This window comes from Desmodus rotundus, chromosome 7 (genome assembly GCF_022682495.2).
Source record: "Desmodus rotundus isolate HL8 chromosome 7, HLdesRot8A.1, whole genome shotgun sequence".
Classification (NCBI taxonomy): domain Eukaryota; kingdom Metazoa; phylum Chordata; class Mammalia; order Chiroptera; family Phyllostomidae; genus Desmodus; species Desmodus rotundus.
Genome location: NC_071393.1, coordinates 69,059,685 through 69,077,407, shown reverse-complemented (window position 1 = coordinate 69,077,407; position 17,723 = coordinate 69,059,685). Strand labels below are relative to the sequence as shown.

Genomic DNA, 17,723 nt, shown 5'->3' with positions numbered 1-17,723 from the left:
GAACATAACTTACTGTTTTTATTTGTAAATTGATCTTTTCTTTGCCTTGCAACAGAGAGTACCGGGGCACGACCCAAGTAATTTTGCTTTATATTGAATTGAATAATGAAAATTCTTAATTGTTCATTTTTAAGTAAAATCAAGTCTTAATGTACAAAATGAATGCATTTTTGCCCTGACTGGTGTGGCTCAGTTGGTTGGGCTTCTTCCTGCAAAGCAAAAGGTTGCCAGTTCGATTCCCAGTCAGGGCATATGCCCAGCTTTTGGGTCAGTGCCCCAGTCGGTGTAAGGCAACCAGTCGATGTTTCTTTCTCACATTGATGTTTCTCTCCCTCTTTTTTGTATCTCTTCCCCTCTCTCTAAAAATAAATAAAACTTAAAAAACAACAACAAAATAAATGCATTCTTATATAGATGGCCTGTAGTACTGATACAACTTTTTATTAATCTTACATGAGTTTATTATGATTTTACCAAATACGAAGAATTTAGTGATGTAGCCCATATAACCGCTGCGGAATATAAAAGATGATAAGCATTAATTTCAAGTGAACTGTGCCCTAGTACCATGGCTCTCCTTCCGTGAGATGGCGACGGGCACTTGACAGTGTGGAGGTGCATATGCCTTGTTTGTTCACTTGGATAGGAAGGTGCAGTATTAGGGTTTTGCATTTCCTGTAATGTCTTCCAGAAGAAAAGTGTTCTAACGGACTTCTAACACTTGCCTTTAAATAAGGTCATAATTAGATATAATTTTTATGTGTTTAGATATTACATTGGGTTGGTCAAAAAGTCCATTTAGTTTTTTGTATAAAATAAAAGATACATTTTTCAGTTTCACCAATAACTTTATTGAGCTGGGTATTTTGAGTATGTCGGCAATCTCCCGCTATTGGCTTCTAGTGGGTAGAGGCCAGGGGAGCTGCTAAACACCTTCCAATGCATATGGCAGCCCCACGGCAAAGAATTATTTGGCCAAAATGTCAGTAGTACCAAGAAACGTCACAAACCACTTTTGTACTGCAGAAATCTTTTTTGGCGTTTCAGTTGCATTTCTGCCTTTTTTGAAATAATAAAGCATAATACGCAGGAAATTTCTTTGTTGCATATTTTCTTCCAAATTCAATATTAAAATGTCTGCACAAAAATTCACCAATATTGATAAGTTTTTTTAAATGCAAGCTGATATGATAGCTGTCACAATACAACCTAACAAAATTGTTTTGAATGAAGTTAAAGACAACTAAGCACTACTAGAGCCATGGTAAGAAAAAAACTAAATAAACTTTTTGGCCAACCCAGTAAGTCTTTTTCTATCTTGTGTCTGTGAGCATTCCTTTTTTTTTTTTCCCTCATTATCTTACTAAATCCCAGTGATTGGATTCATATATTAAAATATATTAAAATACTAGTATCTGACATGCCATAGATTAGCATTAAGAATAATAAAGATTTGGAGGGAAGGCAGCCAATGAACTGTGTTGTTGCGGCCACCACAGGCGGAAAGCAGGCCTCCATTAGCAGCAGGAACAACGGCATGATAGAGAAAGGGCCTGATGGCAACAGGGAGTGAGGAGAAGAATAGGTTGTCTAGCTTTCCTCACCTTGCTGATTTTCCCCCATGGAAGCAGCACATAGAGAAGAGTATCTCTAGTCATGAATTCCAAAACTGTAAGTGGCATAAATAAAAGGCTTCAGAAGTTCCCTCTGATGGTATAGTTCTAGATATATTGCAGTGGGGTAAATAGATTTTTTTTTTCATTAAAATAATTGGCTTCCCTTGATTAGATCCTTATGTCTCTTTATTTTGGGGATTGGAGTTTCAAGTTCTCTGAACAAGTTGACCATGTATATATGATACAGACTTAATTTATTCACAGGGCACATGCATACCTGTTCCCACATAAATAAAACTGCATTTGGATATGTTCTGAAATGTTTGTTGCACTGTTTATATTAAAGGTTTTCAGAACCTCCGAGAAACTAAATGTACTTGTTTATTATTTTAAATAAATAATGTTTGTTCATGCTTTCAGGCTTTTATGTTCACACAGTTTATTAATTTAAATATTTCCTTTCAGCTACTGGACATGCTTAAGTTCTATACTGGTTTCGAGATTAATGACCAGACGGGAAATGCACTGACAGAGAACGAGATGACTACAATTCACTATGATAGAATTACTTCCCTGCAGGTAATTGAAATTGAAATGCATTATAGTCCTTGCCTCTGCTCCATAAAGTCAGGTCATGAATAATTAGGATTTTTATAGTACAAATAGAAGAGGTATTAATTTAACACTGTTTTCATGTTGAATTTTGAGTTCATGAAAAAAATTGCTTTCTTTCCTAGGCCTCGTTCTGAGAATCAATATGTGAATATTTGATACTCCGAAATATTAGTTACTGGGCCAGTTTAGTACATTAAACATCAGTTTTATTTTATGAAGAAGATAAGTCAACATATGGCAAAGTACTGTAAACATTTTACGCATTTTAGAGATAAATGCAGATAATGAAGTTTACTGATACAGCTCAGATGAGAAAAAGTAACTTTGTGTCTGTAAGGCTCAAACTGGGATTAGATACCCCACTATGCTTAGCCCTAAACCTGCAGAATTCTACATAACAAAATTCTTCGCCAGAGTACTACGAGCCACCGCTTAAAACTCAAAGGACTTGGCGGTGCTTCACATCCACCTAGAGGAGCCTGCTCTATAATCGATAAACCTCGATAAACCCCACCAACCCTTGCCACCGGCGTCTGGGTGCATGCAGACGCTAGGATAGCCTCCTGGTTTGCAAGAGGAATGATCTTCCCACTGTCTGAGCTCAAGACGTCTTCTCTCACTTTCTCAGAGCATTATTGTTTGTGTCCTGCTCTGCCCTCGAAGCGACCGTAGCTGGTAGGGCATGTGGCCTGTTCTCCCGGCACATGCAAAGCATGATGATTGTTCATGAGGAGCTTGGCCGTCTCCCTGGTGAGGAGGCGCCAGCTTTGATCTTGACAGTGCTAGGACTCTCCTGCGAGCTGACTCATTCATTTCCGTAGCATGCCCTTCAGGTTTGGGTTGCATGGTCATTTTGCCATTGCCTGTAGTAATCTGTGGCAGGCTCATCCATAACCGTGGCACCCTTCTGCATGGTACTCTGTGGGTACGTGAAAACTTCTGGATCTTCTCTGTGTCACATGGGCATCAAGAAAGACTAGGGATGTTATTTCACATTTTCCTGTCAAATCAGCATAATGCCACTGTTCCTGTTTTCTCGGAGCTTACTCTGTATTGGTTGGAGTTGGTACCCTGCGAGGCCCTCTTTTCAGAGTCCAACATAAAGCAGGACACAGCACACTGCATTTTTGGCCTCTCCTTCAAGCTGTCTCTTTATTGAGAATTTTCCTTGAAAATTAAAACTCTTTTAGTTTTGTTAGGCCAGTTCTTAATAATAAAATGTTTTGCTTTCTCCCTCATATTAGTGAAGCTGGCTTTCCTGTATATTCAGAATACAAGCTTAGAAATAAAAAAACCAAACATTGACTTTCTGTCTTTCCATTCCTGCTAGAACAATGCTAGTTTTTCCCCTTTGTATTGAATGCTTCTGGCTCAATAAGGCAGAGGTTACATGTGAGGAGCATATAAAGAGAGAAGTCCATTAATATTTATAAAATGTTTTCATAACAGAGTATATAAATTGTAGTTGATTGTATTAACAGGTAGACGTTAGTTACTGACTTTTTTTTTTTCCTGTTCTTTTCTAGAGAGCTGCTTTTGCACATTTCCCAGAACTCTATGATTTTGCCCTCTCAAACGTGGCGGAAGTAGACACTCGGGAGTCCTTGGTCAAGTATTTTGGACCTCTTAGGTAAGGCCACATGAAAGAAAAACTGAATTTTAACTTTCTTTCTTTGAAGCATTTTTGCACCACTTTAGATAATGTTACATGTTACCCTGTTTATTGACAACTAGAGCTAGTGCTTCTCTCTAGCATTTGGTATCTTTGAGTTAATATATAATTATCCATTTTCTCTTTCTGTTTTGGTAAAATTTATATTTTTCATGACATACAGTTTTCCTAGATCTTAAATTTTTCTTAGAATTGAACATAAAGCTGATATCCTATCAGTCATAAAAAACATACAACAGAAACCAAAGAATGTTCATTGTATACTAGCTTCCCCTGTAGCCATGGTCCTGCTTTTTGCGGTGTCAGTCATTTATGGTTGTCTGTGGTCCAAGAATATTAAATGGAAAATTTCAGATATAAACAGTTTATCAGTTTTAAATTGTGCACTGTCTCACTCCATCCTGCCTGGGACATGAATCATCACTTTGTCCAGCGTATCTCTGCTATATGCAGTTCCTGCCCGTTAGCCCCTTACTTGCTACCTTGGAAACCAGAGTAACTGTTACAGTATTGCAGTGCTTGTGTTTAAGTAATCCTTATTTTACTTAATAATGGCCCCAAAATACAAGAGTAGTGATGCTGGCAATTTAAGTGCCAAAGAGAAGCCATGAAGTGCTTCTTCCTTGCTTTAATAAGGAAGAGTGTTTGCTAACGTTGCTAAGATCTACAGTGAGAATGAATATTCAACCTTGAAATTGTGAATCTTGATACTGAAGAAGGAAAAAGAAATTGATAAGCTAGTATTGCTGTTGCATCACAAACTGCAGAACTTATGGCCACAGTGCATGATAAATGCTTAGTTAAGATGGAAAAAGCATTAAATTGATGGGTGGAAGAGTGCCCTTTTCAGCAGCACATACACTAAATTTGTGAGTGGAAGATACAAACAGAAATGTGTTCTGATTGTTGTGCCAGAAAGCACTGAGCCTATACAAAGACTTTAGCAATGAATGACACCAAGGCATTTACTGCAAGTAAGGGACAGTTACACACATTCAGGAGAAGGTTTGGACTGAAATATAAAAATTACTGGGGAGGCTGCCTTGCTGATGAAGAAGCTGCTGCCACATTTCTGATGAGTTGAAGTTGATTAAGGACGAAAGGTATGTGTGTACAGGAAAAAACGTAGTTCATACAGGGTTTGGTTACTGTTTGAGGTTTCAGATGCCCAGGGGGGAGCTTGGAACATGTCCCCCCATGTTCCAAGGAGTGGGGACTGCTGCATATAACATTAGAGGTGTCTCTTAGGAAGATTTTTGCATGTCTAAAATTTATGAAATTAGTAATACTCTGTCACTTAGCTACCTGCTAATGTATATTTTTAATAGTAATAATAGCATACATTTATTTACTATATGGTAGGCACTCTCTTAAGTATGTAAATAACTTAATCCTGGAAACATTCATGTGAGAGGAGTAGGCATCACTTTACATAGGAAGTTGCTGAGGCACAGAAGAGTTAAGTAATCTGTCTAGGTCACACAGCAAGTAAGGGGCAAATAAGTAGTCTGCTTTCTGAACCCTAACATTTAAAAAAAAAATTTATTGAGGTATAATTGACATTCAACATTATTTAGTTTCAAGATACAACATGACTTGATATTTGTATGTTTTTCAGAGTGAACACCAAAATAAGTCTAGTTAACATCTGTCACTGTAGTTAGGGATTCTTTTTCTTGTGATAGAACTTAACATCTATTCTCAGCAACTTTCTAACATGTAATACAGTGTTGTAACCTGTACCACCATGCTGCACGGTGCATCCCCAACCATCCATTTAACTGGAAGTTTGTATCTTTTGATGCCCCATCCCACCCTGGGAACCATCAATCTGTGCTTTGTGTCTATGAGCTTTTTTTTTTTTTAAAGAGTCCACATATAAATGAAATCTTACATTCCTGATGCATATTCAGAGTGGTAGTAATACTGGGAAAATTTGACGGTTTCTTGTAAAGTTAAGCATGCACTTACAGTATTCTCACAGACATTCCCAAGAGAAATGAAAACCGACTTTCACCCAAAAACCTGTACAGAAATGTGTATAGTGGCTTTATTTACATTTGTCAGAAACTGGAATACACAAATACCCTTTAACTGGAGAATGAATAAACATACTGTGATATATCCCTATAATAGAATGTCATTCAGCAATAAAAAAAGAACTAATAATATTACTCAGTAATGAAAAGATACAACAGTGTGGGTGAATCTCAAATATATTATACTAGTGAAAGTAACCAGTGTCAAAAGGCTGCACAATGACTTGCTTGACCTTCCGGAAGAAGCACAGTTACAGAGATTGAAAACAGATTAGTGGTTACCAGGGACTGGGTTAGTGAGGGAACTGGGGCTGGGGGGTTGGTGATTAAACTGTACTGAAGTAGTAGAAAGCGGTCAAGCTCATAGAGGCAAATGCAAGTTCTCCAAAATGCCAATTTTTCACTTGGAAGTTCAAACTTTATCTTTGGCAACAAATACTGTTAGTTGTTTTTCTTGAAAATACAGGTTTATTTTGTGCAAATTTAAAAAACTTTTGCCATTTATTCAAGTCTGAATAACCGTCATTTATCAGTTCTGTCAAGTAAACATTGCATACAGAATGTGCGCTTCCCGTTCTGCCACACAGGGTTTGCTAAAACCAGATGCTCAGGTGTCCAAGTTTAATAACTGCTTCACCAAGGACATTCTTAAACTGGGTTTGGGGGGGTTAAAAACTGTGTGTGGCCTGAAGAATGCGGTGACTACTTAACAGTGCTGGTTGGTGCCACTGCCTTGATCTAGGCCAGTGGTTGTACCCACCATTGCTTTAGCTTTTGCACTGTTGCTGTGTACGTACAGATGGTGAGAGCAAATGATGTCTTAGTAGTGATATGAAAAGGGCTTGTCCTTGCAGACTCCCTGCAAGGATCTCAGGGACCATGAGAGGTTTTTCAGGAGACACTTCGAGAACCCTGTATTAGGGGTTTAACTTTCATTGCTGATATTTTCCTTTTGCTACTTATGTCATAGGATTATATTTGCTAGGTAAAACTTTTTAAGCAGTCTATAAAATTACATGTTTCAGAAGTGAAGTAAAATAATAAAATACTTTGATTTGAATACTCTATTCTGCAGTTCAAATACACTCCACCAGGTGGCATCATACCTCTGCTTGTTACCAACTCTTCCTAAAACTGAAGACACAACTTTTGATAAAGAATTTCTTCTAGAATTGCTGGTAAATACATATTAATGTTATTCAAATTTTGCATGTGGTTTTTCCTACCTATTTGGGACATTCTTAAAGATGTAGATTGGTACAGATATTTTTTTCTGGGCTAAATATTGGATAGATAATTTCTTCTTTACAAATTATATTAATTCATTTGATTTTATCTGGTCTCTTTTCTCATCTCTTGGATTTCTTTTCTCAAGTCTTTCTCTTAAAACTGCTTTGTAGCATGAATGTATTCCAAGCAAACACGAATGAGAAACTTCTGTGTCAGGCACCGGCGTCAGGCATTAAGGGTACATGGAGGACTGACACCATTCCTGACTTTAAGAGGTCACAGTTACACACTCTTATGTAAATATAGTACCTTGAATATTAAGGCAGACCTTTATCACTAGAAATTGAGGCTTGTTTAGAAATAAAGTTATCACTAGTTTAGTGGTTGAAGAATTCTAAGGGATTTCTCAGACATTTGGGAAAATAATGGCTTTAACTCAAACTAATAATTTTTTTGTAAAGTTTTATTTTTTACTTTGGGTTCATAGCAAAATTGAAGGGAAAGGATGTACCTTATTTTTAACTTCAGTAAAATATTTCATAAAATAGAAAAAATACTCCTATGAAAATTTAGGTTGTTTACAGTATCACTATTAGAAATAATGATGAATTCTTTGTACCTGCCTCTTTGTGCTTATTTAAAAGATAAAAGATGCAGCCATGTTATCCTCCAAAAAGTGTGTGCTCCCACCAACAACATATTAAAGTATTTCTCCTTAAGCTTTTACCAACATTGGATGTTATGAGTCATCCCAATTTTTGCCACCCTCAAAAAATAATAGCTTGTTTTAATTTTTTGTGACTGCCAAAAGGCTGAGTTCTTTTTCATGTGTTTCAGACTTTTTTTATACCTATACAAACATGCACTGTGGATGTACATATTTCTTATACACGTGGAACAATTATGGGCACCGTGTTTTGTAACTTATATTCCAAGCTAATAGTAGGATATAAAGTATAATCTCCTACTATAGAAAGAAAGGTGACAGACTAGTTTTGGGGGTAGTAATAGGAAACTCTTTGTAGCAGGTGTTTTAAGCCTGGCGACAGGTGTGTAAGTGCCATGTGGAGAGAATTCCTTGGGAAGGGTTTTTAACTGATTCACATATGAAAAATACTTTATCGATATATAAAATGTGTATCCTGGGTCACCATCTTTGCCTTCTTTCTACAGATAATGTTTTATGGTGTGTCATTACGAGTGCTTTCTGAAAATCTCTTGTACTGCTTCCTGACAGTGTAAAATCTTCTGTAGTAAGTCAGGTTTGGGAGATTTACAATAATTCCTTAAAACTTAAATTATTATGTTGAAAGAACACAATTTTTAAAATTTATAGTATTGCAGTATTACCTTACATTTATCCTTCTACTAAAGGATTTCCTCAGGCTTTGGATTCTTCTGAAATTCCAAATCATGATTAAAGAGTTGAAATATGGCCCTGGCCAGTGTGGCTCAGTTGGAGTGTCATCCTGTAAACCCGAAGGTCACAGGTTTGATTCCCAGTCAGGGCACAGACCTGGGTTGCAGGTTGGGTCCCCAGTTGGTGTACATATAGGAGGCATCCGATCGATATTTCTCTCTCACATGGATGTTTTTCTTTCTCTGTCTCTCCTTCCCTTCCCCTCACTCTAAAATCATAAGCATATCTTTGGGCGAGGATAAAAATAATAATAATAAACTTAAAAAAAGTTGAAATATGAATATTATTTAGATATTATCCACTGCTTTTTTCCTAAAATAATACTGTCTCTGTTAAAGAGGATGTGACACATTTTTCAAATATATCATTATTTTAGCATGTGTTAATCAGGCAACAAACTTATTTCAGTATTTGAGATAAATCACTCTAATATTAACAATGCAAGGTTACATAGAGATCACCAAGTCCAACTCTCTCATAAATTAGACTGAAGTCAGCTTATTAATAAACTGTCCCAGAGTGTTCAGCAAGTTAGTACAAGAGTGAAAACTATAACCTAGGACTTGGGGCTCCCGTTATTTTCTTACACAAACAGGTGCTAAGTGCTGTGGTTTTAAAGGTCTTGGCACATGCCAAGTGCGTTGACACTATTTTACAGTATTCCATTTTATCTTCATAAGAAACCTGAGAAATGACAGACATTTTATCTTTTTCACTGAAACAGGAAACTAAGATCAGGGAGGTCGAAGTAATTTTCCCAGCTTTTACATAGCTCATAAGTAGAGGCACTGGAAGTTGAACTCACATCTCTCTGATTCCAAAGACCATCACGATTGGTACTTCCTTAGTCTTTGATTTATAGGGGGAAGAATGGAAAAAGGAGGTAACATTTCTTGTTAAGTGCCACAGTAACTGCAAGACGTGAAACATCTCATTCCATACTTTTGGCGAATTTCTCCATAAATTATTTTGATTAAAAAAAGATGCTTCCAACTTTCTGCCTGAACCTATTCTTTTAGGTATCTCGTCATGAACGTCGAATTTCTCAGATTCAGCAGTTGAACCAGATGCCTTTGTATCCAACGGAGAAAATCATATGGGATGAAAATATTGTCCCAACAGAGTACTACTCAGGGGAAGGTACGATAAAGAATTACAGGATCTAGGTGTATCCTTAAACTTAGTTTAGAATTCATATGTAACTGAAAATACTGCTATGTGCTGCATACATTGGGATAATTTTATGATACCCTCAGGTTCAACTTAAGAAGCTAGAAACTAGTATTTTGAATGCTTAACATTAAGGATTTTTATTAAATTTAACCGTGTGTGTGTGTGTGTTGTCCTATGAAACATGACCGTAGAGCAATCAATTGTGTTGTAAGGAGCCCTAACAGTACAGGAACTATAGCTGTTCATGATGTCAGCGTAATAGGCTTTGTTTGGTAGTGCTTTACTTTTCCAAGCCTTTTGGAGAGGCTCTTTTTGCTTACAGAGCCAGGTAATGACCACCATAAAAAGATACTATCATTAGTTAATAAACCCGTAGTTTTGATTCAGAAGGGTATTGCTTAGTTATTTTAACAGATTGTTTCCAGGTGCTTTCGCTCTTCCTCTAAGGATGAGCATTGGCTGCACTTGAGCATATGCCGAAGTGCATTCAGACGCATTTGAAGGCCTATTTCAAAGAAGTTTGTGTAAATCTTTTGAACAACGGTGTTAGAAGAAATGTGGCTATTTTAAAGACATCACCAGTATTGGTGCATTTATTTAAGTAACACTGTTACCTCAGAGTCATGCCCTGAGCTGTAACTCCAATACGCAATGTACTAGAACTGGACTGGGTTTCAGAACAGGCGGTCTGCATCCTTTTTAATGTTCTGACAGTGGTTAAGACATCCTTTTCCCACTGTGCTAATTGTTTGTGCTAAACACATTTATAACCATATACGTATGGCATCTCACTCTTTGACTGATAGGCCCTAAAAGGCATATAATACTTAGGAATATTTTGTCTTTTTAATAAAAAGCTTAAATGTGCTTAAACATGTGAACAGTCTTAAGTCTAGCTTTTGGTTTTATTCAGTGATGCTGGTCTTGGTTTAAAACATCTTTCTTAGTATAAAGTATTATTTTTTATTTCCATGGTTAATGAAATTAAGTGAAAAGGAATACTCAGAATTCCAGTCTTTACATTTTTCATAGAAGGAAAGTATTTCAGAAAGATATTAGTTGCCAGATGGTTAAATGTAACACAGCTGTTTGCAAAGACTCGGCTCGGTCTTGTGTTGTTCCTCATTGGCCGTGGATGGGACTGTGCTGTGGGCCCAGTGTCTGATGCTGTGAGACAGGCAGAGATCAGGCTGTTCCTGCATGGTTGTGCAAGCTGCTTGAGGCTCCCGAGGAGAGAAACTAAGTGTAAAATTGGGATAGATATGAAAAATACAGTGTAAGAATTATAAAGAAAACCTTCGTGAAACGTTGCCTTTTTAAAGCCTTTTAAGTATAAAATAAACACAATTAGGGAAAGCTACACAATATCAATTTGGAGCTTTACTAATTATCGTTAGGGAAATACCGTGAAACCCTTGTAACCACCTTGTCTGCTGTCCCAGAACCCTCCCAGTGCGCCTTTCTACTCACCACTTCCTCCCTCTACTTGAATGCGACCGTTTATTTCTTGGCTTTTATAGCCATCAGTATCTTGCATAAAGACATTTTGAAATAGTTTTATCCCCCAGTTGTTTAGCCCTAGTCTCTAAGGTCAGTGTTGCACATTTTATAAATGTCTTTCACTTTACAGGTGCCCCCTATATCTCTTCCTTCTCTTCCCATTGCAGACCTGTGTTGTTTGATCTGTATAGTTTCTCATGGTTTAGATTTTTGTAAGTGACTATGAGTCTGTCCATCTGCCCGTTTTTTTGTTTCTTTGTGGGGTTTTTGTTTGTTTTTTTTAATTGGCAGCTGGATGCAGAGGCTCAGCCAAAGTGAGGTTCTCTCTCTTTTTGGCAAGAATCTTGGTAGTGGTACATTTTTTTCCATCAGGAGGCACATAATGTCTGGTTGTCTTTTTGTCGTGTTAGTAGCCGTTCCTGCTTAAAGCTAGATTTGTTAATTCAATGAGCATTGTGAAATGGCGACATTTTAATTGTCTTTTTTTTTAAATAAAAATATTCTATTGAAGGAGATGGTTTTTCTCAGCTTCTGACCTGAGAGCAATTGAATTAGATTTTAACTCAGAGTTTAACATAAACAGTGTGAAATTCTTTAACTTTTTGATATCTCTGCTGAGTGCTTGGTCACTTACTATCCAAGGGAAGCACTGTCAAGCCAGGGCAGTAGAGAGAACGCTCTCCATTAACGCAGACGCAGATGCAGAGGGACGCACAGCGCAGGCAGGGCCTCGCCCTTCAGGTGCGGTTCAGAAGAGCGCAGTGCTGGTCGTTGGACACAGACCCATACAGTGTAATGTGCTGATTCAGTTTTCCTGGTGATTTTGTCTCGTACTAATTTTATGGTAGCATTATTGGTTTCGAGATTTGCCAAGCGTAGGTTAGGTGGTAGAGAAGTTTTGAGTTTCACTTATGTGTGGAAATAGGAATAAGACCTTATTAAATATACTGTATTTTAGACATCATTAAATTACATTCTTACCAAATTTGTGATGCCTTTTTTATATAGAGAACAGATGTCTGATTTAAAAAATTATTGAAATGTGGATGTTATTTTCCTTTTCAGGTTGTCTTGCTCTTCCCAAGTTGAATTTGCAGTTTTTGACTCTTCATGATTACCTCCTAAGAAACTTTAATCTCTTCCGCTTAGAATCAACGTATGAAATCCGCCAGGACATTGAGGACAGCGTCAGCAGGATGAAGCCATGGTTAGTAAATTGGTGCCACTTGCAGTGAAGAGATGCAAACAGTGACAGACATACTTCTGTCAGAAAGCCCACAAGTGCATTTAGAAATAATATACCTGGCATGAAGATGCCCTCCAAAATATGAGATATTTACTCTTTGAGAGATTCTTTAATGCAAATTAGAATATATCAAAAGTGCTAAAATACAAAGCCTGGGTAATTGGGGGTGGGACTGGGGGTGAGGAAAGGTAGGTCCTTGTTCCGGAGGTGAGGGGAAGCAGAGAGAAGACTGGGCTGGGCGCCAGTAAACGAGGAACGGGGAAGGTGTGTGGGCTGGCCAGCAGGGCAGCTGAAGTCCCTGGAGAAGCTTCTGACGCAGGAGTGTTCTGCTGCCCTCCCGGCTCTGGGACAGTCACAGCTCGTCTCGGCCTGTGTGAGGAAGCCGGCCGGTGGCGAGGAGCACTTCTGCACACTTCACTGAGTGGCACACTGGACAGTCTTCCCTGGTCTCCGCCCTCAGGTGCCTGGAAGAGACTAAATCAGCAGCATTTACTTCTAGGGCCGGTTGAGTAGGTCTTGTTATTTGAGGAATTCATCTGCTTGAACTCAGCTCCCCATGTGCTAGCTCATTTCTTTAGATAATTCCTTTAGCTAAGGGAAAAAACTTTCATTCTGGTTATTGCAGGCAGCTCTGTAGTGTACTTGTGAAGGTTAGTTTTGCTTTTTCGTTATGACTGATTTGCGGTAAGTGCCCTTGGTCACTGTTTCATTCTAAGTATGAAGTTGACAGAGATAAGGTGTATGTCACAAGTGAGTATAAGCAAGTAAAATAAATCTCCAATAATAAGTGTAAAATGAATTTTTGTTACATTATAGTTATACTACACACACACATATACACACAGTTACACTATGTTCTGTATGATAAGCTTAACACACTTTGAATGTGAACTGATGCAGGTACCTCAGGCTTCTGCCCTTGCTAATTATAGAGAGCTATATGGACACAGTGATTATGATCTATTTTTTTCCCTTTCACATTTTATTTCATACCCAGTTCTATTTTTTAATTACTTGTTATGTGAATAGTTATTTTGGGTGAGCCTATAAAACACAAAATAAAGTATTTTTGACTTAATAATCAGTTGAGTCAGCAGGCAGGCTAGCACTGTGAAGTTTGTACACTCCCTGGCTGATCGTCCCCGCCCACAGCTATGCTGAAATTATTGCCCGTTGTTCAGGCCCCAGGGGGGTGCTTGATAAGGAAGCTCCTTAGAATTCGTGGTTACCTTGCATTTATGTGCTTAGATTCTGGGCCTAATTTTGGCCATTTTGCAAAGTAGGGGTTTATTAACTAGCAGTTCATGAATAGAATTTACTTATATTTTGCTTAAATGCCAAGAATAGCAATAACACAGTTTTTATGGTCTATTAATAAGGGATTTTGTTTTTAACTTACAGTTTCTACTAAGTGGGAAGAAAATATCACTTTTTGTAGTTAAGTTGTGATACTAAATTTTTCTAAAATTTTATTCCTCATTGCCCATGACTGAAAACTTAAAAACGGGGAGATCTAAAAAAGGGCCAGGCCTCTTTGTGTTGCACATGGTCCGAAGGTAGGAAAGGAGCAGAGGCGTTTTTCTGATGGTCCTGGTTTCAGACTGATGAAACTGTTGAGTGGGGTCAGAGGGTGTGCTCGTGAGAGGCTGGACCTGTACTCTCCATGCCGATTGGTGCTTGCCAGGGGGCGGGAACAGGCATTCACTGCATTTGGACAAGAGGGATCTTTTTTAAGTATGATGGAAGTGTTCTAAAATTGGATTGTGGTGATGGATGCACAATTCTATAAATTAATGAAAATTACTGAATTGTACATTTACAGTGAGTGAATTTTACGACATGTAAACTAACTGTAGTAAAGTTGTAAAATATGAGGGCAGTGATAAAAAGTTATTACAGAGGCTTTAGACACAAGGTAATGCCTTTTAAAAATTGTCCCAGTATGAACCAAGTCATTGGATTGCGAAGTTTTTATTTTTAATTTGTTTTACTCTTTGATGTTATGAAGTTCTACAGTTTTAGTATATGTGCTGCCGAAGCGAGCACATGAAGTTCTACAGTTTTTTGCTATGACACAAAGCCTTTACTTAGGATGTAGTAATCTTGGTCAGCACGTCATTTTTGGCAGTATTTGCAAATTTTGGAGTATTGCTGCAGTTTTTTTTTATTACAGGTTTCCCAAATATACTATTTAATGTAAAAATTAAAGTACTACTGAGATTAATATAAGAGGGAAGAATGGGTGTAACATAAGGCGTGTTAATGGGTCTAGTTATTACAACTGACTTCGTTATTTGTCCCCCCAGCCCGTGACAGCACCTTTTAAATGGTTTACGTCTTACACCCTAAAGAAGGCATTTGTATAGATACTACCATTTGCTTGTTTTTAATTTTTTAAATTCTGGCTTGTTCTAAAATGTTTTTGAAACAGCTTTTCAAAATACTTAGAGCACATAAGATAAAATTAAACAGCTGAGACTATTTTGATAAAGAAGGAAAAAGGATAGGAATATAAAGTAAAACTAAATGTGCTGGATTGTTCATTCTTTGACAGATGGCTCAGCTCGTATGTACAGAGTTACCTTTTTATCTGGGGGTGTACAGGATGTTCCCCTATTTCCCTTTCTTTTCTGGACCATGTTTGCCTCTTTCATTCTACCATGTGTACTCCCTGTAGATTGAGGGTTAGATTTTTTTTTTCAAGTGTAGAAAGAGTTACTAAAGTTAGGGCTTAAATACTAGCTAAACATGTATTCTAACTAGTTTTACTTGTCCAAAAGTTATATTTTGTTTGAATAATCATCCACTTGTTTGGTTTTCAGGCAGTCTGAGTATGGCGGCGTAGTATTTGGTGGTTGGGCGCGAATGGCTCAGCCCATTGTGGCTTTCACTGTGGTTGAGGTTGCCAAACCCAACATAGGTGAGAACTGGCCGACCCGAGTTCGTGCGGATGTTACCATCAATTTGAACGTCAGAGATCACATCAAAGATGAATGGGAAGGTAATTCTGCATTTAAAAAACCTTTTAACTTTTTAGTTTATCATGTAGACTTTCACTTAGAGAGTTAGCAGAGCACTTTTACTAAATGTTACCCTTTTAAATTCTTTAAATTTTATCCTTGAAATTTGATTTGAAGAATGGCAGTTGTCTTTATAATTACTATTAGTAAAACATACCAGGGGTCATAGAAGAGTGACTCAGTAAGTTAATACTTTAATACAAGCATAAAACAGCATTAATATCAAAGTGTTTTGAAAATTGCAGTTACCCGAACTAAAGTGTTTTAAATCTTAAATTTAACAAGGTAATGTTTATGGGTTTGTGGGATCAATACAAGAAGGATGAGAGTATCAGTGGGCACTAAAGAAAGGGAGACCACACAACAGAACAAGGAAAATTGGTGTTTTTAAATGGTAAAAGCAACCAAAGTTGAGAATAGGGATGTGTACCATTTATGGAAATAAAGATACAAAATCAAAATCAGACTCCAAAGAAATTATAGGGGGATCTAGCAAAACAACTCAAAAAGAAATAGTAATAGTTTATTTACACCAAAGGGAGGAAGTCAGAAAATCAATGAAATCCTATGTACTCAAGGGTAAATAATAATTGCAGAAAATTAAGAGTTGGTTTTTTTTCTATTTTTTTACCAGGCAAGAGTTGAGGGATGGGAGTTCCACAATTACTGTTACTTAGGGGCAAATATGTTCAGAGTTACTAAGTCATACAGAGTTAAAACTTCCCTAGCACCTCTGTCAGAAATGGCACGGAACTGAGTTTTAATTGGCACTTGTAACTTTTTCTCCCAGCTGTCTATGAGAGCTCTTGCTGCCTTGTGAGAAATAGTAGCTGGCAGGTTTTATCTCCTTTCACCTTCTTGGCATGCCAGAAGGAAAGGGATAGTCCCTTAGCGGTTCAGTTTTCAGAAATTATTGCTCTCAATGTAGTTGTTTATAACGACAGGCACTATGTGATATATTTATCACATAATTCTGAAGGAATGCTGTAGCGAAGCTGGCCAAATGTTTTAACAAATGGCCACTGTAGTGGGTATAGTTTGTGACAGATTTTGTGACTCCAGATCCCTTTAAAACAGTTCCAGTCTGTGGCATTACATGTCTAGAATAATGTGTACCTTTATTATGTCTGAATCTTGAGAAAGCATTAAGTTGCTGGAAAAGGTCTAATATTTGTTAACCCTTCGTGCTTAAGGAGGTAATAAACTGCAATAACTTCTTGGCTACACATAGATGTAATATTGGAAATAAACTTAAAAATATATAAAAGACCCTTCACAGAAATTTATAAATGACAAATGACCAGTCTGCATTACTGTGTTAAGGGGAAAAGGCTATTTCTCTAAACCCCATTCCTCCATTACTTTGCAGACTTGTCTTTTGGCGGAGGGGGGAGGATGGGCGAGGGAGCTTTTTTCTTTTATAGGCCTCTGGTAGAATGAGAAATAGAATGGGTGAATTTTGATGGGCAGGATAGAGAACAATAGGGTATTGGGGGAGAAACAATTCATACTTTGAGGAATGGTGGGAAGAAAAGTGTTTTATGGGAGGCCGGAGCCAAAATTCAGACCAAGTATTGATCACAAACAGAATAACCAAGTAGCAAATTGATTCAAAAAGTGAGAAGGAGGTTGTGTAAGTAGTAATGAACGTTAATCTTGTAAAAACAGAATAGCTTTTGCCCTGGCCGACACGGCTCTGTCGGAGTGTCATCCCACAACTGAAAGGTTGCGGATTTGAATCCCAGTCAGGGCACATGCCTAGGTTGTGGGTTTGATCCCCTGTCCCTGGTCCGGGTCCCAGCGTGTATGGTACCCAGTCTGGGTGCGTAAGGTCTGGGCACTTACTGGAGACAACTATTCGATGCTTCTCCCTTCCTCTCTCTCTCAAAACAATGGAAAATGTCCTGGGGTAAGAATAATAAATACATACGTAAGAATAGCTTTGAAGAGTTTAAGCTAGATACTATAAAACATTCTTCTTGTCCCTGCCAAGAAGGTGTGAAGTTCAGGCCCTCATCTTCTCCATACCTCATTTAAAATTAAGGAGACAGAATTAAGGAAATTGAAATGCCAGATTCTGTTCCAAAAAGAATGAATGTAGGTGATTGAAAGGAGAGAGGTAGTGGAGTTCATTGTAATATAGGTATTTTTAATGTCCCACAGTAAAATGATCTGCTTTAGGAGGAAACAGG

At 37.7% G+C, this 17,723-nt stretch overlaps 1 protein-coding gene across 1 annotated transcript in view; it reads left to right on the top strand.

Annotated features, from left to right (window-relative positions):
* AQR (aquarius intron-binding spliceosomal factor) overlaps positions 1 to 17,723 on the top strand; it is a 112,721-nt gene that overhangs the window by 40,865 nt on the left and 54,133 nt on the right. Inside the window, exons 12-17 of the mRNA XM_024567336.4 lie at positions 2,082 to 2,195; positions 3,758 to 3,861; positions 7,018 to 7,120; positions 9,612 to 9,732; positions 12,331 to 12,472; positions 15,334 to 15,512. Of these exons, the coding sequence (XP_024423104.1) occupies positions 2,082 to 2,195; positions 3,758 to 3,861; positions 7,018 to 7,120; positions 9,612 to 9,732; positions 12,331 to 12,472; positions 15,334 to 15,512 (763 nt within the window). The remainder of the gene's footprint in view (positions 1 to 2,081; positions 2,196 to 3,757; positions 3,862 to 7,017; positions 7,121 to 9,611; positions 9,733 to 12,330; positions 12,473 to 15,333; positions 15,513 to 17,723) is intronic.